The sequence below is a fragment of the Coenobita brevimanus genome, chromosome 107 (genome assembly GCF_032717465.1).
Source record: "Coenobita brevimanus isolate Jiangsu-jjx chromosome 107, ASM3271746v2, whole genome shotgun sequence".
NCBI classification, from domain to species: Eukaryota; Metazoa; Arthropoda; class Malacostraca; order Decapoda; family Coenobitidae; genus Coenobita; species Coenobita brevimanus.
The window spans coordinates 22040033-22062648 of record NC_137060.1 but is presented as its reverse complement, the minus strand read 5'-3'; the positions used below and the strand labels follow the sequence as shown (position 1 = coordinate 22062648).

Genomic DNA, 22616 nt, shown 5'->3' with positions numbered 1-22616 from the left:
GCAGGATATTTTAGCTATGTGCTGGCACTAAACCAACCAAGTTGGCAGCACTAAAAGCTGACGAAAACAACGAGGCCTCTCTCTCTCTCTGGCCATTAGAGTGTAATGGTATATTAATTTCTTCGAGAAAAAGTGATGGATGCTGAAATTCCGGACTTTTGAAGAATTTTTTAAATTCCTCTCGGACGAAGACTTTGACACCTAAATGCAAGACATGTCCGGGAAAATCCGGACATATGGCAACCCTGTCCTTGTTGTATAGTTATCAAACAGGCTATAATAGTATTATTGGATGGACATGTATCGCTTTTATAGAGGGCTCAAGCAGGATTTGATCTGCTAGCCTCACACCTCACAGTAACATTCTCTTATGGGAGAGATAATGAGATCGTTAATGAATCTAGTTTTACTATAGAAGTGTATCATATGTCTAGGTGTTATGGGATGGAACAGTTGGTCACCCAGGCTCGACTGGCCACCGCCCTGCTGTGGGTGTAAGTGGCAAAGCAGGATGGTAAACTGTTGTCACTGTTTAATTTCAGTTGTTTATCTTCATTATATTGTGGTAGTCGTTGCTTTAACAATAAGAATGCTTTAATAAACATATTGCGAAGGACATTTTTATTTAGACCTACTAAATTCCAGTGCCCAAATATAATATTCATGCTATCCTTACATTATTGTGTGGTAAACTTGGGAATAAGATCCTGCCACATCTGGTATGTTTTATTTCTAATAAAATTCTATCACATCATTAAGAAAAAAAAAGCTTGTGAGGAACACTAGTAACAAATAATGATTAAACATGAATGTGCATACATATTTATCGACGATTTTTTTTTTTTTTTTCATGATAGCTACACCATAAAATACAACAGCCAATCAGGATAACCGTTACAAGTGACGAAGTTCATTCAAAGAATTCTTCTCTTTACTACGGCAGGTTACCAGGTATCACCAACGAGCCACTTGACGTGTAGCAGGTTCTTATGTCAGCGGGTGTACGAGTACGAGACCCCACTGGGTCTGTTTGGTTCCAGTGCTAAATCCATTGACTGAACTTGCTTGTCTGTCTGCACACTGCACGGCCGTCTGCCGCATATACACTCGGCTGCTACTCATTGTCACTCTTGATAATGTTGGTACACGTGTAAAAAACAGTACTGAAGTGACTTATTTTACATCAATATGGTAAGTGATGCAACAGACATAGATATTCTACTGTCTCTCGTTGAGCAGAAGCCCGTGTTATGGGACAAGAGCCAAGACGATTCGAAAATAAAACATTTAATGTCATCAGTTCTTAGTTCATCACACTGTGTTGCAAATGCTCCCACTGTGTCTATTTGTTCGCTGATTGGTTGCATCCAAGGGTCTCAGCACTGTCGCCTTTTCTTTTTCCATAAATATAAGACATAAAGGGCTTTCAGACGCTGCCTGTGATCCATCGCTTTCCGCTGGTGGGTACATACCAACCTGGAGTTGGTTGAACCATGTCATGGCACCGTGCGACCTATTTCCTTCACGGCAGAGAGCCATGATACCTCCGGCGCATGGCTAGCCACGGTCACGGCAAGAAACCGGACAGTGTGAAAGCACCCTCAGCCGACGAGAATAAGGCATTTGATGTATGTCAGATTTAGTATGTTCTTAGTAGTTGTTTGTATTCCTTCACTAAGGCCGCTTTCACATGAGGCCACCAGTGGCCGCCAGTGGCCGCCACCAGTGGCCGAAATTAGTTGCCTCCCATAGTTTTCAATGGAGCCTTTCATACCAGGCCACTGCGGTTGCCCGGCCAGCAACCAGCTCCCGGCGGTGGCTCGCTCGCACAACTAGTGTCTGCCACTCGCTGTAAAGCATTGTTTCAAATCAGAGCTTTCATACGGCGCCGTCAGTTACCGCCAGCAAGGCAAGGAGAAGGAGCTCTTCCTGGGACGCCATTCTTTCAACTGAGAACCGTACCAAGGAGTGGCGTGAGTTCAGCGGAGGACACTAGTTGCCGGCCCCTTCACACTAGGCCACCACTGGCGGCCACCGGTGGCCTCGTGTGAAAGCGGCCTAAGATGACGTCATTTATAAAAGTATTTCGGATATTATTTAAAATGTGAAAGACCTTCGTAGTGAAGATGTTAACTCTTTCATGGTTGGGGCAACTTTAATTATTTTCCGCTAATGGCAGTTAGTTTTATTCATATGCGAGTTTGTACAGAAGCCTAAAAGTGTAAACGATACCATCTTTAACCTTCTTTTATCGGGGCAAGTCTAGAATTGTTTTCCTGCCGACGGCAGTCGATTGTATTTAGAGTCCTAGGCACCTTAGAGTATTAATGAGAATTTTATTTAACTTTTTCGTAGGTCAGAATGTCTCAATGAAACCGAATAATAATTTGTACATAGCACAAGAATTTAAAAGACGTAATCATAATAGACTGATTTATATGAAACCAAAAACTACCCAGGTTGAGAGAGAGAGAGAGAGAGAGAGAGAGAGAGAGAGAGATGCAGATGTAGATGTAGAGTGTACTTGAACTCTACTGTACCAACAAATTGCTTACGGGAAGGCGTAGCGAAGCCATGTTGACTCTCAGCTGAGAATTGAGTGGCCTGAAATGACACGCCCGACCGCGATGGTTTCAGAGGCTAATGACCTTTCTATGTGAGATAGAGAAGAGATTCTTTCAAAAGGTAGTAAATACATTCAATAAATATTGTTTTTAGCTATATGCTTACTCATGAGACCAAAGAAGCCCCTTGCAATTCCACCTTTCCGAGGGAATGACCCCTCCAATTACAGACCAATAGCTGTCACATCTTCTCTTGGTAAGGTATTTAATTAATAATAAGCATATTGTTAAACATCTTGAATCCAACAACGTAATTAGTGATAGACAATACGGTTTTCGCCGCGAAAGATCCACCATTGACATACTCAATCTCTTAACTCATACCATCCATCAATCAATTGATCATTTTGGAGAAACTCATGCAGCAGCTCTTGATATCTCTAAAGCTTTCGACAGAGTATGGCACCGTTCCCTGCTGTCCAAACTCCCTTGCTATGGACTAACATCTTTTGTTCCTCTGATTTCTTCTTATCTTAGTGACAGGAAAATAAGAGTAAAAGTAGATGATGTATATTCGAATTTCCACTCAATTAAAGCCGGCGTGCCGCAGGGATCAGTTCTGGCGCCAACCCTATTTCTGGTTCATATTAATGATCTCTTATCTGTCACTCACAATCCCATTTACTCATATGCAGATGACTCAACACTACATAGTTCATTCACACTCAGACATCCAATTACAAAGTCTAATATCTCTACCTCTCAACTCAGTACAGCCATCTCCATAAATCAAGATCTATCTACAATCAGTGAATGGGGACAAAACAACCTTGTCTCTTTTAATGCTAGTAAAACTAAATACATACAGTTTACTAATAGACAGATATTACCAGATTCGTACATTACCTTCAGTGCTACTAATATTCCCATCTCCAAAAGTATTGAAATTCTTGGTGTCTCACTTAACAGTGCCCTCAGCTGGACCTCTCATGTCAGATCACTTGCTAAAACCGCCTCAAAGAAACTTGGATTATTGTATAGAGTCCGTAGCTTCTTCGCCGATGAGCAGTTAGCTATAATTTATAAGAGTCATGTGCGCTCTCAGCTTGAATATTGCTCACCCTTGTGGAATGGTTGTGGAGAGGTTGCATTACGACAACTAGACAAAATTCAGAATAAAGCTGTTAGAATCATTAACAACTCTGACATTACATATAAACTACCTCCCCTGCAAGTAAGAAGTAATGTTGCCTCCCTTGCATTATTTTACAGATATTTTTTTGGCAAATGCTCAGACGAAGTTGCGTCCATGGTGCTACCTCTCCATGCCTTCCCTCGTGCTACACGGGCATCTGGTAGCGCTCATGACTGGAATGTCACTCAACCATATTGCAGAACTTCTGCCTATCAGAATTCTTTCATTCCCCAAATGGCATCTCTCTGGAACTCGCTTCCCCAGAGTTGTTTTCCTAAATTTCAACCTACAACTGTTCAAGTCTAACTGTTACAGATATTTTATGAACAGAGGACACCAGTAATCTGGTGTATGGATTATTTTTTTTTCCCCCATTTGTTTTTCCTTCCTCCGTTCTGTTAAAGAAAAAAAAAAAATGACATGCTTCACTATAAAATCGATTTAAAGCACTGTGAAAGTGACAAATGCGAGGTATGAGTTGTTTTTCATTTTCATATGTTTGCACTGCCTCGCGCACGTGCCAACATGTGTGAACTGTTTTCCAAACCAAACTTTGATCGCTCTTAACTCTAATAAAAAATCATCAATCGAGATAGGACCAAGTTTTTCGACATCAGCGAATTTCTGCGATTTTCATGCCAATTTTGGTGCACTAGGACGCCTCCGTACCGAAGAAAGGCGCCCTCACCTCGCTTCGGGAATGGAACCCAAGTTGTCCGAACGCAAAGTCTGAGATATTAACCACTCGGCCACGGCAACCGACCGGGCCCCGGGAGCGGCGTTTATTGGTCAAGATATGATCGCTCATTAAATATAGTAAAAGTTTTTCAATCGTGGTGGAACCAAGTTTTTTCACATCAGCGAATTTTTTGCGATTTTTGTGCCAATTCTGGTGCGATTTGAATGTGTAGTTCCGGCTGCCCAAAATACACACACACACACACACACACACACACACACACACGGACTCACGGCTACGCTATAGTATATTAGATTCTTCTGTTACTGTTCAATTGCCTCATCAGAAATGTTGGAGGTTTACACCAAGATGAAATTATGAAGCTAGGCGTGTGTACAAACGCTTGCTTGCTTGTCATGCACTCACAAAGCTCCCTTTACTAATAATATCAACTGGATGTGTAAAAACTAGTACATTTTGTTCTCTTCAGTGATCTCAGAATACGCTTTTGATTGAGGGAAAACATCGCACTTAATGCAATGGCAACAGAAATACAAATCTAGCATCAATCAGTACAATCACACACTATAACTACTAAAAAATAAAAAAAATAAAAATGTCTGTTACATATTCACTATGCTCGGAGTCAGGAAATCTCAGCTGCTTATGCAGAGATATATTTTGTGCTTGCGAACACCTTAACAACTTTCTAAATCAGTCTAGCGACATTCCTGCTACATAACCTTTAATACTAGGTCACAGGCCTCAACGAAGTGAGTGAGGAATCCGAAGTATGGGCCAGTTGTTCAAACACAGGTGTGTGTGTGTGTGTGTGTGTGTGTGTGTGTGTGTGTGTGTTTTGGGCAGCCGAAACTACACATTCAAATCGCACCAAAATTGGCAAAAAAAAAAAATCGCAAAAAAATCGCTGATGTAAAAAAAACTTGGTCCCAACACGATTGAAAAACTTTTACTATATTTAATGAGCGATCACATTTTGACCAAAAAACGCTGCTCCCGGAGCCCGTCATAGGATCTCCGTGGAATTTTTTGCTAAGAGGTAGAACTAAAATAAACTGTAACAGTAGCCGTGTGTCTGTGTGTGTACTTTGGACTTGCGTTCGGACAACTTGGATTCCATTCCCGAAGCTGCAAATAACACGATCAACTGGTTAGCTTAAAAAAATCCAAGTGACAACGTTACACTAGAACAGCACATAGACGCGAGAGCCCTCCGCAGGAGCAAGTGCGAGGGACCCGAAGGGCCCACGAGCACTTGTATCTTCTCTATAGTAGAGATAAAGATGGGACAATGTGGTGAAAAGACAGAGGTTGAAGTTAGCCAGTAAGAGGAGAAGAGTTGATATGACGAAAAGCTTTTGATTCCACCTTGTTGATAAGAGCTGTATGTGGGGAAACTCCCCAGGCGTGAGTTGTACTCTACACTGGGGCGAATAAAACCCGTGAATAAAGTCAATAACTGTGCAGGGGTAAAGAAGGCATGGAGTCAGGTTAGCACACCCAATCTCTTGGAAGTAGATTATACAAGAGAGGTAATAATACGATATTTTCAAGATAAATCCAACGAAAATTAAACCCCAAGTATGTTTAAAGATGATGCAGAATTGTGTTGGATATTGTTAAAAATTAAAGGATATTCGTGCGGAAAATTTTTTGTTGATGGATGAAAAACGGAGTGTTTGATGCATTAAAAACAAGATTATTTTTACCCCAATCAGAGATATGAGCTAAGTCAGACATTAGGTGTGCCAAAGCCTCATCCCTTGTTTGCTGAAGTAACCACTGAGATGGACGCTGAGAGAAGCGAATGGAAAGGTGAAGGGTAGAGTCATCAGCGTATGAGTGGATAGGGTTAGATTTACACCTTTGAAGGTCGCTGGAGATAGCGCAGAGCCCTGAAGAACATCACTGTTGATGGATCTATGAGAAGAACGGCAATCGGCTACAACAGCAGCCATAGAGCAATGAAAAAGGAAGCTAGAGATAAAGGCACAGATAGAATGATAGAAAATTAAAGATTTATTTCAGACTCAATCGAAAGCCTTTGAGATGTCAAGTGCAAAGGCAAAGCTTTCTCCAAAGTCCCGAAAGGAGGATGACCTGGAGTCTGAAAGGTTGGTGAGAAGATCGCCAGTGGAGTATGCCTGGCGGAACCCATACTGACCATCAGAAAGACGGTTGTAATAGGAAAGGTGCTTTATTTATTTATTTTTTTTTGTTAAGAGTAGACTCAAACGCTTTTGAATTACAGGAAGTTAAAGTAATTGGGCGATAGTTCGAGGACTGGGAATGGTCTCCCTTCTTTGAGAAATGCTGCATGAGAGCAAACTTGCAGCAGGAAAAAAGGTATCCTACAAGTTGACAGATAAAGGCGAAAGAATTTACCTAGGCAGAGTGTAAGCACAGAAGCAGAGTTCTTGAGGACAACGGGAGGGACCCCATCAGGTCCACATGCCTTGTTAGTATTGAGGCCAGTGATGGCAGAAAATACATCAGCTGAAGACATTTTAATGTCAGCCATGAGGAAGTCAGAGGAGGGAAATGAATGAAGAGCAGCATCGGAATCATCTAAAGTGGAATTGGCGGAGAAAATCTGAGCGAAGAGTTCTGCTATATCAGTAGAAGAAATAGCTACAGAGCCATCGGGGTGGAAAAGAGGAGGGAAGGATGAAGTAAAGTTGTTAGGAAGGTGTTTAGCAATACCCAAGAAGGAGCGGGAAGAATTCGAGTTGGAGAGTTAAGAGCATTTAGTACGGATGAAATTATTTTTAGCAGAGCTAAGAACAGACTTAGCACGATTCCGGGCAGAAACGTAAAAGAGATGAAATTCAGAGGTGGGTGGGCTCCGGTACCTTATATAGGCCTTCTCTTTGTTGTAGATAGCATTAAAACAAGCGTGATTAAACCAATTTTTCTTTTCATTAGTGAAAAGGATATGAGAACGGAATGTATGCTTCCATGCCCGAGAGAATAACCTCCGTAATGTGCAAGGCACATACAGGTGGCACTTGGCCATGGAAGCAATAATCAATCGAGAGGATATCAAAGAAGTACTGCCTGAGGGACTCCCAGTCACAGGCTCCAAAGTGTTGCAACTGACGCTTTTTGGGAGGGTCCACAAGCTTTACTGGAGCGATAGGACAGGTTGTGATTGGAGGAGCCCATCAGATAGGAGAGATTAACAGCATAACCAGAGGGATTAGTTGTATGGAAGAGGTCAAGTATGTTGGAACTCTCTCCAAGGCAGTCAGGGATATAGATAGGGTGCTGTACAAGCTGCTCTAGGTCATTAAGGCTAGAAAAGATGTATGGTAGGCTTGTTCACCAGCTGGATCAGTGAAAGGAGAGGAGAGCCAAAGGTGGTGTTGAACATTGAAATCTCCTAGAGTGGAGATTTCAGAGAAAGGAGAGATTGATAGGATGTGTTCCATCTTCGAAGTAAGATAATCCAAGAGTTTTTCACAATCAGTAGAAATAGGGGATAAGTAAATAGCACAGATACATTTAGTCAGAGAATGACAGTATAGCCGAAGCCAGAGGGTGTAGAATTAAGAAGATTCAAGGTCAGGAACACGTGAGCAAGATATGTCGTCGCATACATATACACAACAACGAACTTTGGCTTTGAAATGAGTATAGAGAAAGTAGCAGGATACAGAAAAGAGTTTGCTATTAGTCACCTCAGACAGCAGAGTCTCAGTTAGGAAGAGACGGTGAGGTTTAGTGTATGAGAGATGGTGCTCCACAGAGGGAAAGTTAGAGGAAAGGCCGCGAATGTTGCAGAAATGAAGAAGTGAGTCAGACAGTCGTTCCAGGCAACTCGCTTGGTCGTCACCGAGAGAGGGGCAGATGGTGGGGGCTTTGATGGCTTTGATGGCTTGTTGTGACGATGTCATGTTTGTTTAAATTTTGAATAGAAAGTGTAGTGTTTAAAGTACATGTAGTTTGGTGTTGCTGGTTAGAAGGATCGTGTATTGGAGAGCATGCTGGCCTAGTCTCTGTGTTACAGAAACACTGAAAAAGTTCATCAAAGGGGAATAGTTAGGAGTTAGTCCCGAGGGCTGATGAAACGGGAGCTCCAGCTCTCCCGTCATCAGCTTTCTGTCCGCCTTGGAAGTACCGCATGCTCGGGTTAGCTAATCATGAGTATCATTCATGAATCATTTTCTATTTAAAAAAAAAGACGTGCATTTTCTTCCAGCGAACTCTGAGAATACATGGAAGCTTACCCAGCCCTGTGATATGTGAGCCGATTTCTCTGATGTCCAAGTGCTCACAATCCCCTATTTTTTATCATCTTTATTTCTGGGAGGCGGAGGACCCCCAAGAATCATTGGGAGGATTACGCTCACCAAGTATAGCATTACGGAGGAAAGTTCAATGTACATCTCGCACTAAGATATCAAAACCATATTTGCCTACCTTTCACTACTACTGCTGAATTTTTTCTTTGGCGACGGGGTCTTGACCCCATAAAAGTAATGGTGGAAGACATTATCATGGAACTAGACGAACTGATCGGTGATCTTTCGTTGAAATATATGATCTTACTTTCACCTATTTCTGATCGTTTTTATTTTTGAGGTGGGCTGGCCCCTCAGGAAACATCTGGGGGGTCACTCTCCCCAAATATCACATTACGAATGAGAGTCCATTGTACAACTAAGATATCAGAGTCATGTCTCTTCTTGTACAACATGTACTAAGGTATCAAAACCATATCTGCCTTCCTTTCACTGTTTCTGAGAATGTTTAATTTGCTGTGGGGGACTGGCTCCCCTATAATCGTTGCTACATGTTATATTGTGGAAAACCTTCCCAGTAACCAGGTCTCGAATGGGAATGATCATTCAAATATATCAACTAGTTTAGGAGTTAAAGCACACACACAGACACAGACACAGACACACACACACACACACACACACACACACACACACACACACACACACACACACACACACACACACACACACACACACACACACACAACCTGTGTCTAGCGCAACAGTCAAGGGCGCCGAAAATGATACCATTCTGCTGCGCAGGATTGATAATTTACTCATGACATGATGTAGAAATATTTAGCTACCGTGCTTTGATTATCAGTAAAAAACAGCATGGTGATATTACACGTTCGAGCATTTTCTTTAGCACTGCTTGGTATTGCAATCCAAAATGTTAATTTGAGAGCAATAAGCAGCATTTCAGCTGACACCTGACGCGAGAACACTTTTAAATTTATTTTTAATGTAAAACATAATGCATTTGGGTATGATTACAGTTACAGGATCGAATACCATTGTTTTCTTATTATGATTCGTGTAACATATCAAAACTATCCCATTCTTGTCTGACAGGAAGCAGTGGATGTAAAACTGAGATGATTTGTGAGGAGAGAGTTGGTGTGTGTGTGTGTGTGTGTGTGTGTGTGTGTGTGTGTGTGTGTGTGTGTGTGTGTGTGTGTGTGTGTGTGTGTGTGTGTGTGTGTGTGTGTGTGTGTGTGTGTGTGTCCTTTCCTAAATGTTCTTACCTAATTGCATCTTTACAGGAATGAGTCAAGATCGTATTGTCTCATGTACAGTATTAAATTATTTTTAATACACGTAGGCACTCACAAAAGTGTACACAAAAAGAGGGTTCCCATTATTCAGTATAAGGTAGCACTGAGAAACCTTCCACTGCGGTGAAAACCACGTCTTTCCACCTGGGTATTAATTTATTTATAACTTTGTACAAAATGCTCTTATTAACATAGACCATGGCATATAATGTAAGTCTACAAATTAGCATATTAATGCCGTACTTGACTATAAACTGTTACACGGGAGGAGAGGGTTGTGGTGGGAATGTGTTTGGATGGTCACTCGTGTTTTATCCCTGGTTTGGGCGTGATTAAGTACATTTCTTAAAATACCTGTCTCTCTTTAATAAAGTATTATTCAGTAAAGCTATGTAGACTGAAGTGTTATTATTGCCTACCAATTTGATCCTGAACGTTTTCGGTGGAGTTCAAGAACATCGTATTTCTATATCTATACCTGTCTATTTATGCATCTCTCTCTCTCTCTCTCTCTCTCTCTCTCTCTCTCTCTCTATATATATATATATATATATATATATATATATATATATCTTTATCCATATCTATGTATGTATCTACCTATTTATCTCTCTATCTATCTACAGATAGACTGATTGATAGATAGGTAGATACATGAAGAAGATTTGGAAGTCGTTTCTCAGCACAAGGATAAATAACACAAGTTACAGTATACCGGTATGCAAATTTACAGTGCAAAATTATTCACTAATCTACCAGAATTAATAAACCTTTAATACTAGTTTATGATAGAGAAAAACCTATATCTTGAAAGCGAAGAATTTTTGACATGATTATTCTATCAATTCAATTAAACTGTGCAGAATGAAGTGTTATTTTTGCCTACCAATCTGATCTCGAACGTTTGTCGGTGGAGTTCAAGAACATCGTATGTCTATATCTATACCTGTCTATTTATGCATTTATATATTTTTCTTTAACCATATCTATGTGCTCGTATGTATCTACCTGTCTATATCTATCTCTCTATCTTTATCCTCCTAACTATCTATCTATCTATCTATCTCCAGATACTGATAGATAGATAGGTAGATACATGAAGAAAGTTTGGAAGTCGTTTCTTAACACAAGGATAAACAACACAAGTTACAGTATATGCAAAATTACGGGGCAAAATTATTTATTAATTCACCAGCTTTAATAAACCTTTAATAATATTTTAAGAAGAGGAAAAAGCTATATCTAAAAGCGAAGAATTTTTGATATGAATAATTTTATCAATGTTATGCTTTCGTGGATTATTTCTGGCTCATTCCCATTTCTCCTACTGGTGGGAAATTGGGTAATGACGATAAATACGGATAAGATTAGGATGACTATGACGGTGTCAATGACACGATAAAGATAATCATGACGATGGTGAATAGGGGTAGAATGATGATGATGATAAGTACTTCACTCCGTTTATAGACTAGTCATTATGCTTCCTGAAACCCAACAGCTCTTGTTTTCACGTGCCACAAAAAGATGGAGTTAAGAAGGGACAGTTCTCTCAGCATCAGCGTGGGTACTGCTTGTCAACCACACTCCCTGAGAACTTACTGTACATGCACTTCGGCTGTGCTGAAATGTTCAGGGAAAAAGGTGATAATGATGAAGATGGTGATGATGATGATGATGATGATTAAGACAAGTTATGAAAGTGATTGTGCTGATTAGTATGATAATGATGATGATAATGAATATGGTAAGGATGTTCATGTACGTTAAGATAATGATAATGAATATGGTAGGGATAAAAATGTGATGATAATGTAAAGCAGTGAAGTGTGTGTGTGTGTGTGTGTGTGTGTGTGTGTGTGTGTGTGTGTGTGTGTGTGTGTGTGTGTGTGTGTGCTGACCTTGAATATCATGTGGTTGGGGTCGTTCCTGGTGACGACGGGTATGATGTCTGCCCTGTCCACCAGGTCAGCCAGAGAGTTAACAGCCTTCTGGTACCTGCAGTCGAGAGGATAAGTTGATGAGGATGAGGACGAAGAGAAGCAGGAGAGGGAGAAGGATAATGGAGGAGGGGGAGAGGGAGAAGAAAGAGAAGGAAAAAAAGGGGGATGACACAAAATGAGGCGAACAGGAAGGAGAAAAGATTAAGAAAACAGGGGAGGTAGGGAGCAGGGCATGTAGGAGTCCATATGGGAAGCTCAAGCTCTGGGATGTATTGTTTCATTTAATCCTTATTCGAACAATAGTTACTGATTCTGCAGCTGTAGTTAATGAATGTCTGAAACTGAATCCTTATTGCTTTATTCCTCTAAAAGCTTCTGTATTAGCGATGAAATAATATTCCGTAAACCACAAGATGCATTAATAGCTGAAGGAGATAGGGAGCAAATGATAATTTCCACCCCTCCAAGGAAATCCAAAATGAGACCCAGGCTGAAAAGAAATGAAGAAGGAGACATGAGTGAGGAGATGAAAGATTGAGAGAAGAGGGATGACGAGGAAGAAATACAGAAATGAAATAAATAGCAAGAAAAAAAACAAAAAAAAAGGAGTTAAGCACAGAAGAAGAAAAACGAAGGTAGACGAGGAAGAGTAGTTGATGGAGAAGGAGATGACGTATTGGGAACAGAAGGATGAAGGAAAAAGAAATTAGAATATTGGACAGCAGAGATGAAACGGAGGAAGAAAAAGAAATTCATGAAAGCTTCGTGGGATTGTAAGAAAAAAGGAAACAATGAAAAGAGAGAAGAGGAAGGAGAAAACGAAAACGGCAATGAAGGGAGGGAGGAAAGACGTGTAAGAAAATGTAGAAGAGAGGAGAAATTAAGCCCTTCATTAAGGTGATATGGTTTTCGAATTCTTGCTATCTTCAGACGATTTCATACGACTCAGAAGAGAAGTTTCGAAACGGAAGAGTGAAAAAGCCAATGTTTACTTAATGAAGCCAATGTTTACTTAATCACTACAGGACGAATAATAACTAGAAGACTGTAACTACCAGAGGCATTTCCGAACTTCACCCATGAAACCTTTGGAGGGGTCACTCGTCTTAAAGTCCCAAAGCGCCACCCCTGGGGAAAAATTTTATTTCTATGTGTAGCACTATTTTAACCTGTCCTTTATAACCCCTACTGTGGATATAAGGCCTTTGTGTCACTGGAAATATGGGCGAAAGCCATATGAAAACATCTTATATTTTCTCTTCTACCCTCACTGAGGCTCGAACGCCAGGGCAAGCTATAGTAGGACTCGCGTACGTTTGCGGCTGTGGTGTGGCCTGCACCTGTGTACAGTGTTGCCACGTTTTCTATACCGTTATCTCTCTCTCTCTCTCTCTCTCTCTCTCTCTCTCCTGGCGGGAAATGTGAGCCACCCTGAGTACTTTTGATTCTTTTATAAGTTATTTATAATTGTGCTTTCATTTGTTAATTTGGTTTTGTTATATTTAGTGATGCCGACAATGCATTCAATGCATGCCCCTCTCCTGCCTCTCTCTCTCTCTCTCTCTCTCTCTCACCAACTGGGTGTGGAAGTGTTGCCGCTCGCGAGTGAATAATGTTTTTTTTTTTTTTACTTCGGTATTGGCATATGCCTACTATTTTGTCCTACATATTAGCTTATGATTATAAATGTGATTATTTCTCGCCCTTAAAATTATGGTAAAAGCCAGTAAATGTGAGCATTTTTCCCTAGCAACACCTATACAAGCTATGCTTGGGTCTACGGAGGGGTACGTACTTTACCTTAGGCCAGACTGGGTGTGTAAGTGTTACCACTCACAAGAATTACATGAATTATTTCTTTTACTTTGGATATTGGCATATTTCTTCTTTTTTCAGGCTCATTATCTTATATCCATAACTGTGATATTATTACCCACCCTAAAACTACGCTAAAAACCATTAAAAGTGACTACAATTTCTTTTAGCAACACTGTACAATAAGGATGCCATGTTTCTGTGTTACTGTATAAATATTTTATGCATAATAAGATTACTGTTGATTCATCCATCAAAATACACAAGTGTAAGTCTTATTCATCTGAATTTATCGAATTTGTGATGCCTTGTACATAAATAGCTTCCGTTTCACATCGCAAGTTGGGGAAACGTGGCACCATTGTACACAGGTGCGGGCCACACCACAGCCGCAAACGTACGCGAGTCCTACTATAGTGAGCCTTTAAGTCCCAAAATCCCGTTGGCGAGCGAGAACAATGAGATGATGGTGGGCAGTTCAACTTTCGGAAGGCGGGAACAGCTGGGAGACCATGCGCCAGTGAAAACATGGCTGCCTCGGTGCTCTGCTCTCTGATTGGCCACGCACTTCGCGTAGCCAGAGGGACAGAACTTACACACTGACAGTGGGCCTGCCTATACCTCGTGACTTGGGCTCCTGTTGGCATGCGTCCCTGCGTTCCTCGGGATTATTCCCTGGATTATTCTTCAGTCTTCACACAACTTTATTCACGTGTGTAGCAACGTTTCTCAGTGCTAGTGATAGTGCCGAGAATATGCCTGGGCCATCAGGAATCGGCTCAGGAGCTGGTTACGCCACCCGATCTTTCTATGGTGGTGGTCAAGAGCCACATATGTACACTCGGCAAAATTTCCGACTGGACTACCTGGTTGCAGGATTTGGCTGAAGTGTCAACAGCGCGTTCCCGTGTGTGTGTGTGTGTGTGTGTGTGTGTGTGTGTGTGTGTGTGTGTGTGCCCGACAATTTTTAGAATGGCTAAGCTTCATCGTCCAAATTATATTATGTGGCCATTGTATTCTGCTATGATGCAAACTAATAAATATTATGTGATTGTTTGGGATATATTTATAGTCTGAGTTATAAAAAAATAATTCTCTTGCCTTGTAGCGTGAACCACGGGAGGCTACAGGTTGAGTTGTGGTTCAGAAATAGATGGCAAGTTCACCCAGAAGTGGCACGATGTAGGGGGAAGGGGGGAGTATGGGAGTGAGCAGTCAACAGTTATAATCAGTCATTACAGTGTAGTTAGTAAGATGAGTGATATCCTGTATCCAAAATAATAATAAACCTATTTATTTTTATTATCTTTATATAGACCGATTACACACTAAGATACCCTCTCCCTCGTTAACGGAAAACATACAGCCTGCTCCACCACCTCGACTCTCTTTCTCTCTCTCCAAAACTCCCCAGCTGGCTATCAGTAGAAACACACACACACACACACACACACACACACACACACACACACACACACACACACACACACACACACACATATTATCAATTTGTGCTAATGAATAATGACGTTGCATTAACTATGTTTACCTAAAACTTAATACTGTGTCAAAATACAAGTGCGATACATAGCCACCTCACATTACGGATTACGTTAACCAGTAATCAATACCGTACTTATTTGCATAGTTTATGTTTCAGTAATAGTCATGGGGTAGCCATACCCACAGTGATATTTTTTGTTGATTTGATTTGATTAATTTATTACGACCGAAGGCGACAAATCTAGTACAGTGCCATGTGGCCATATGTGAGGTGAGGACAGCGGAACTCGTGCCACGCAGGACCTGCTGTCGAGCTATAACAAATTAACACCCACCAAAGTGTGTGTGGGATGCATGAGAATAATATCTAGGTTATCATCTTCCAACAAATGTTTACAAGTGTCCACTAATGTGAGTCCGTGTGGTATTAAATCAGAGACAAGTGGACATTGCAGGTAATAATAGTCAAGGGTGTTGGCACTGGGTGCGTCACACAGCTTACTGGAGGAGAAATGAGGTGCGTTGCCCGCCTCGGCCACCTGCCACACAGGTCGGTAGCTAAGTCCGGGGCAGGCACACACCACGTTATGTCGATGAACCATAAAACCATTGCGACGATATCTATGGGGACGAGAAAGTGGTCATAATGTTGGATGGACGCACTGTTTGCCCTCTCAGCATTTCTATGGTGGAGAATAGGGGAGCAGGCTGCTCTGCGTATTATCTGCTTGTAGCAAATGGGGGAAGTATTAGTAGCATCCAGAGCAGGGGGATCCAGTACACAGGCAGTCTTTGCAAGGAAGTCAGCAGTGTTGTTGGCTGTGAGACCAATATGAGAGGGAATCCATAAAAAATGCACCACCAGCGAACGATCTCGGGCAGTGGCAAATTGATGGAGAATCTGTGTAACGAGGTGTTAATATACAGGCCTGGGAGAGGAGAGGGCATGGAAGGCCGGCTGAGTCACAGATGTTCAAGCCGCTGTTGTTCATCCGTATTAATAAAGTAACTGCATCCAGGAGTGCATATGTGGCTAAGGACGTCCAAGACTGATCTGTAATCTTTGCCTTTAACATTTGATGACACACATGTCAGTATTTATTTAGGGTCTTTTTATAAGTTTGTAGCATGTTAAGTTATTTTATTATTATGATTATGTTTTGGGGGTGAAATCTGAAACACCATATAAAGATAAACACTGAAATATTTAAAAAATGCATTATGTGTGGCAAAATACATGAATAACAATATTTCAGGAAGAAATATTACCGTATTATAACATCTATTTAAGTACGTTTTAGATGCAGCGTTTCTTACGCTTAGATTATTGGATTTCCTTTTATCACTTTGTTATACTTTTTTTTTTTTTTTTTAGATAATGAATGGAGGAAGGGAAAACAAAGAAAAAAAAAAAGTCCATGTGAATTAAAGGCATCCTCCATTCATAAAATATTTATAACAACTGGATTTGAATGGAAGTGGATTAAATGTTTGTGGGAAACAACTCCCAGGAAGTGAATTCCAGAGAGTTGTAGCTCTGGGGATAAATGAATTTTGATAAGCAGAGGTTCTGCATTGCGGGGGAGAGAGTGCGAGTTCATGGGCGCTCCCAGCTGCCCGAGTATTTCGTGAGAAAATGTGAAGGGGAGGCACAATTGAAGCCAGTTCGTCAGAGCACTTACAGTAAAAATATCGATAAAATAATGCTAAAGAAGCAACATCTCTACGTACTGATAATGGAGGAAGGTCCTGCGTATTGGCAGGATTATTGATTAATTCAATGGCTTTATTTTGAATTTTGTCCAAGTGCCTCAATGCAACCACTCCACATCCACTCCACAGTGGTGAACAGTATTCGGTCTGAGAACGCACGTGACTTTTGTATATTGTGGCCATCTGTTCGTCAGTGAAGAATTCACGAACTCTGTGCATAAGTCCCAATTTTTTGGAAGCATTTTTAGCATGGGATTTAACATAAGCTGTCCAGCTTAGGCTGGGGTTTATAAGAGTAACACCTAGAATATCAATTGTATTGGATATGGGAATATTGACATCATTTAAAATTATGTGAGAGTCTGAGGGATTCTTTCTGTTGGAGAAATTAATGTATTTAGTTTTCTGAGCATTTATTGAGACCAGATTTGTTTGTCCCCATCGAATAATTTTAGAAATGTCCTGGTTCAGAGAAATTGCTGTGTTTATTTGGGAATTTATTATATCAATTTGTATAAAGGAGGTACTAAATGTGAAAGAACTATGAAGGGTCGAGTCATCAGCATAATAGTGTATTGGGTTGTGAGTGACAAATAGGAGGTCATTTATAAGAATGAGAAAGAGGGTTGGCGCCAAAACTGATCCCTGAGGTACGTCACCATTTATGGAATGAAAGTGAGAATAAATTCCATCTACCATGACCTGTATTTTTCTATTATGAAGGTAAGAAGAAATTAGAGGAACCAGTGATGCAAGACCATAGTGTGACATCTTAGACAATAAGGCCCTGTGCCATACTCTGTCAAATGCTTTTGATATATCAAGTGCTATTGTGTGTGTTTCACCGTGTTGGTCTATTGTCTTGTTAATCTGATGAGTAAGAAGGCAAAGAATGTCTGCAGCTGAGTCTTGTCTAGATCCATACTGCCGTTCACTGATTAATTCATTTATTTCTAAATGCTTGAATATGTGTTTGTTAATTAGTGTCTCAAAAACTTTACCGAGAATGGAAGTTATTGGAATTGTTCTATAGTTTGATGGATCAGATGTTGCCCCCTCTTTAGGAGCAGGATGGATATTTGCTTCTTTCCAAAAGGCTGGAAAACTTGAGGTACCGTACGGATGCATAAGCGGAAAATTTTTGCCAATGCAGGAGCCAACACTGAGGAACAATTTTTAAGTATTATTGAAGGAATTTCATCTGGACCAGTAGCTTTGTCTGCTGAGAGATTCTGTAATACAGCTGGTACATATCTGGTGTGAATCATGAAAGGAAATATTTGATGGGAATCAAAATCAAGTACAGGAATATTGTGATTTTCTGTATTTAGAGTTGAGTTTGTTGAAAAAATGTCAACAAGAAGTTTGGCTTTTCCACGTGGATCACTTACTAGATTTCCACTGAGGGACTGTAAAGGTGGAATGGAAGAGGTGTTGGTGAAGTTAGTTTTGAATGTATTAAGGGCTTACCAGAATATTTTATCATTTGGGTTGTTTAGTAATTTGTTAGCTTGTCTATGTAGAAAGTTTGATTTTGGAAGATTAATAATAGTTTTGGCATGGTTTCTGATATTTCTATAATAGTAAAAGGCTTCATTGGTTTTGGTCCTTGTTTATGTTCTGTTACTCTAGCACAATTGTGGTCAAACCATTTAGAAGAATTACATTTGTTTCTGTAACTATGATGGGGAATGAATGTTTCCATGCCGACTTTAAGGAAATTCTGCATGTGGCCCAATGTGGAATTTGCATCTTGGGAGAAAAAGGTCCAAGGAATATCCATGAAAAAATTATGGAGTCCTCCCAGTCTGCCCTGTCGTAGTGCCATTTAGTCACCACGACAGGTTCAGAGCAGGAGGGTGTGGTAGGTGTTAAACTGGTGGCTTGAATCAGACAATGATCAGAGGATCCAAGGGGGGACTTCACTTCGACACTATAATTATCTGAATTGGTTGTTAGAAACAAGTCCAATAGGTGGGGATTTTGATCAGGGTTGTCTGGTACATGGGTGGGTTGACTGGCTAACTGGGTGAGAATAAATGAGTCTGCAAATAGCTCATATTCAAGACCAGAGTCATCAGTTCTGGTTGAATAAGTGAACCATTCAACATTATGGACATTATCCTGCCGCATGCCAGTGCAGTTTTAAAACGGTCTGACATAATTCTGCGGCCAGTGCCAGTGCCATTTTGAAACGGTTTGAAATAAAAAACTTCACTGTGACCTCATTTTTCAAGATTCGCGAGTAAAAATTGGCAGGCATGTACGGTAACTGTTCCTCTACCATCCCCCAGGCTGTCAAGGCCATACGCTCACTCGCTCCCCCCCCTCACGCTCGCTCTGCCTCACTCTGTCTGTGTGCCTCACCCAGTGCTGTACATAGTGAAGGCATTTTTGAAAATATTTTCATGTAAGTGTAAGTTGTAAATATTTTCTTGTAAGTGTAAGGACTATATAGTGAAGTCAAGTTGTAAATACCTTCTTATAAGTGCCAGCATTGTACATAATGAAGTCAGGTTGTACCTATCTTCAAGTAAGTGTAAAATAATGCATTCACAGTGAGAAACACACGCAAATTGTGATAGATGCTGAAGTAATAAGTAATCAGAAAAGTGTACTGAACATTGCTATACCTTCCCAGCATAAATACCTGAGAATACCTTACATAGGAAACGGCTTTCTCTCACGTACGTGGTGAGCGTGAGAGAGCAGCTATACCTGTACATGAGTATGCAGAACTCAATAAAACCCATTTCCGAGCCTCAGTGAGCATTTTAATGGCAAAATTCGTTGTTTCCTCATCAAAATCTATCATTTTATAGGGCTAATGATTGCCAGCACACGGCGGGTTAAAATCACCCAGAATAGTAATTTCTGATGCAGTATTAATGTTGAGGACATTTAGTTGTGATGACAGAGAGTCAAATAAACTCGGCTCTGGAGGGGCATTAGGAGAACCATAAGCACAACAGAAATACTTAATTTTACCAAAAGAATTTCACTGGTATATGGAATAGTCAAAATAAGGACAAATTAATTTAGTAACCTCCTTCAGGGCAATTTCTGATTTAGCAAGGCAACATTCGCCTCCTTTGGGTCTGAAATTTTGAATCAGGATATAAGCAGGAAAATTAAATCTGGTTAAATTAGAGGTGTAGCTTACTCATGTCTCTGTCAAAAATAGCAGATCAGGGGATTCACACTGGAGGAAATTTTGAACAGAGCTGATGTTGGAGTGAAGTCCCCTAATATTGCGAAAGAAAATTTCACTGCACTGACAAGCAAATTTAGGGTGCCGCAACACTGTAGCTTTGAGTTAAGTAATATGTTATGTACTGTGTTATAAGTGATGTTATGGTGGACGTTCATTTAAAACTACATCGAACAGACAGCAAGTGCAGTTGTTAGCAGTTTACCGGTGTTTGTTACTGATCGCACACTGACCAACTTATTCCTGAGTAATTTTTAAAAATCATTATCATGATTGAAAAAGAGTACCTTAGGCATGCCAACAGGTGGCAAGATGTCTAGCAAGTTGGCAATATGTCTAGAGAGTTGTGATTGTGCCAATCAAGAAAGCATCATATTTTAATGAAAAGAAAAAAAACTGCTATTGTAACAGGAAAGTTGTTAAAAAATGCATATAAATGTCACTAATCCCTGTATAAGTGCCCCATAATAAAAATCATGTCATTGAGCAAAATATATAAGATAGTGTCGTATCAGGTATACTGTCAGGTAAGTTATAGAAAGTTATTAAAGTTACTGTTAGATTGTTTTACTGCATGGAATAATATCCATTATAATCAGAGGATAATAATAAAAAAACAAAAAAAACATAAGATTTGTGTGGAACTCATTCACTAGAAGGAAGTAACCCACCCTCCTTCTCAATCACCTCTCGCAGTCTGTTTGCAAAGAGGCGACATGGTTCCGTATGAGTGTTTCTGGCTTCTGAACTGTTCCCACCAGGCATGGATGTGGGCCAGTATTTCATCTGTGGTGTCCGTTCACTCTCAGGCTCCCAACAGATAACCATATTCCCCCATTCATTTTCGATGGGGTTCATGTCTTCTTCCTTACTGGGTCAGCCAAGCAGTTGCAAGTCCTCTCGACCTCCAAACCATTCCGAGACTCTTTCCGCCATGTGGATGGGGCAGCGGTCCTGAACAAAAATTATAGGGCTGGGAGGAAACGGATGGTTCCGCTCCTGAACTGAGAGGAGGAAAAAATCCTGCAAAATTTCAATGTGTTTTTTAGCAGTGGAACTCCCTGCTATCTTTTTGACGTCACCCATACCGTATTCACACCCACCCCCAGACATTCACAGTAACGTGTCCACTTCTGGCCTCGTCGTAGATATTCCTACGGTCGTAACTGCACGTGAATAGAATATTATTACATTGCTCAAATAGTTTCATTTCTAATATCTTTGACGTTTCGGGAAAAGCCACCGTTTTTCATGTAATGGTTCATTATCCACTATTTGTTTGGTATATTTTATGGGGATTGTTAGGCTTAATTAACAGCGGTGCAAGTGATGGTAATATGCGTTCATTAGACGTATTATTACTATGAATATCAATTGGGCCCTAAATGTTTTTTTTAATAATATTAAAGTTGTTAAGTGATACAATATAAAAATATGTTTGATATACATATCGTCAGTAAATTTATACATATGCATTAGAGTACTGTCGCCTCCATAAATATTTCTCTATCATTAAGTTTTATGAATACAAAATACCTGGTAAGAGTCTTATGGAGAAGTGTCAGGCATACGATCAACGCATCTCTGTACTTTGGCTTTTATCTACCTACTGCTCTTCCACACTCTCCAATTTTTCCTGTATATATATATATATATATATATATATATATATATATATATATATATATATATATATATATCATCAGCCATTTGTGTGTCCACTGCAGGACCGGCCTATCCCTACCGAAGTGGGGATGATACATCCAATGTATCTCTACCAAGTGGCTTAGGCTGCCTAGTAGAGATTGTATGTAAAGTGAGAAGTGCTTGTAAGTGTAATTGTAGTGTTTGAGTGGCTTTGGATGTGTGTGTAGTCTGTGAATCAAGTGTAATCAACTGGGTGCAAGCATACTTTATAGCATGCGACACTGGTTCATTCACAGCACCCATTATGTCCGCCAATGCAGTACGTGGTCTGAAGAACGCTCCCAAAGTTTATTACCCTGTTGGGGCGCGAACCCTCGTACTTCAGTGTACGAAAATGCACGCTTTACCACTGTACCACAGAGGCTCCATATATTTATCTGAATATTATATATATATATATATATATATATATATATATATATATATATATATATATATATATTGTTACATAGCCTATGATTTCATCATCCTTTGTATAATTCTAACGTACAGTATGCTGCATGTTTGATCACGATTCGCCTCATGGCTTCCATAGTGACCAGGCTAGCATGTTTTACCTCACTCCCCCCTTCTCCCCCTTATAGTAGAGTAAGTCGTTCTTTCTGTTGTTCAGAGCAGGAGTGTCAACTCTTTGTCCCCTATGGCTTCATTAGCGCGTCCTTCTCACAAGATGTATCAAGCTCTGCCGGCCCCTATATAATG

The 22616-nt window shown here is 40.4% G+C and overlaps 1 protein-coding gene across 1 annotated transcript in view; it reads right to left on the bottom strand.

The window, feature by feature from the left end:
* The window catches only part of LOC145416718 (ionotropic receptor 93a-like), a 390485-nt gene that overhangs the window by 116890 nt on the left and 250979 nt on the right, over positions 1-22616 (bottom strand). The window contains exon 5 of the mRNA XM_080285648.1: positions 11924-12020. Within this exon, the coding sequence (XP_080141774.1) occupies positions 11924-12020 (97 nt within the window). The remainder of the gene's footprint in view (positions 1-11923; positions 12021-22616) is intronic.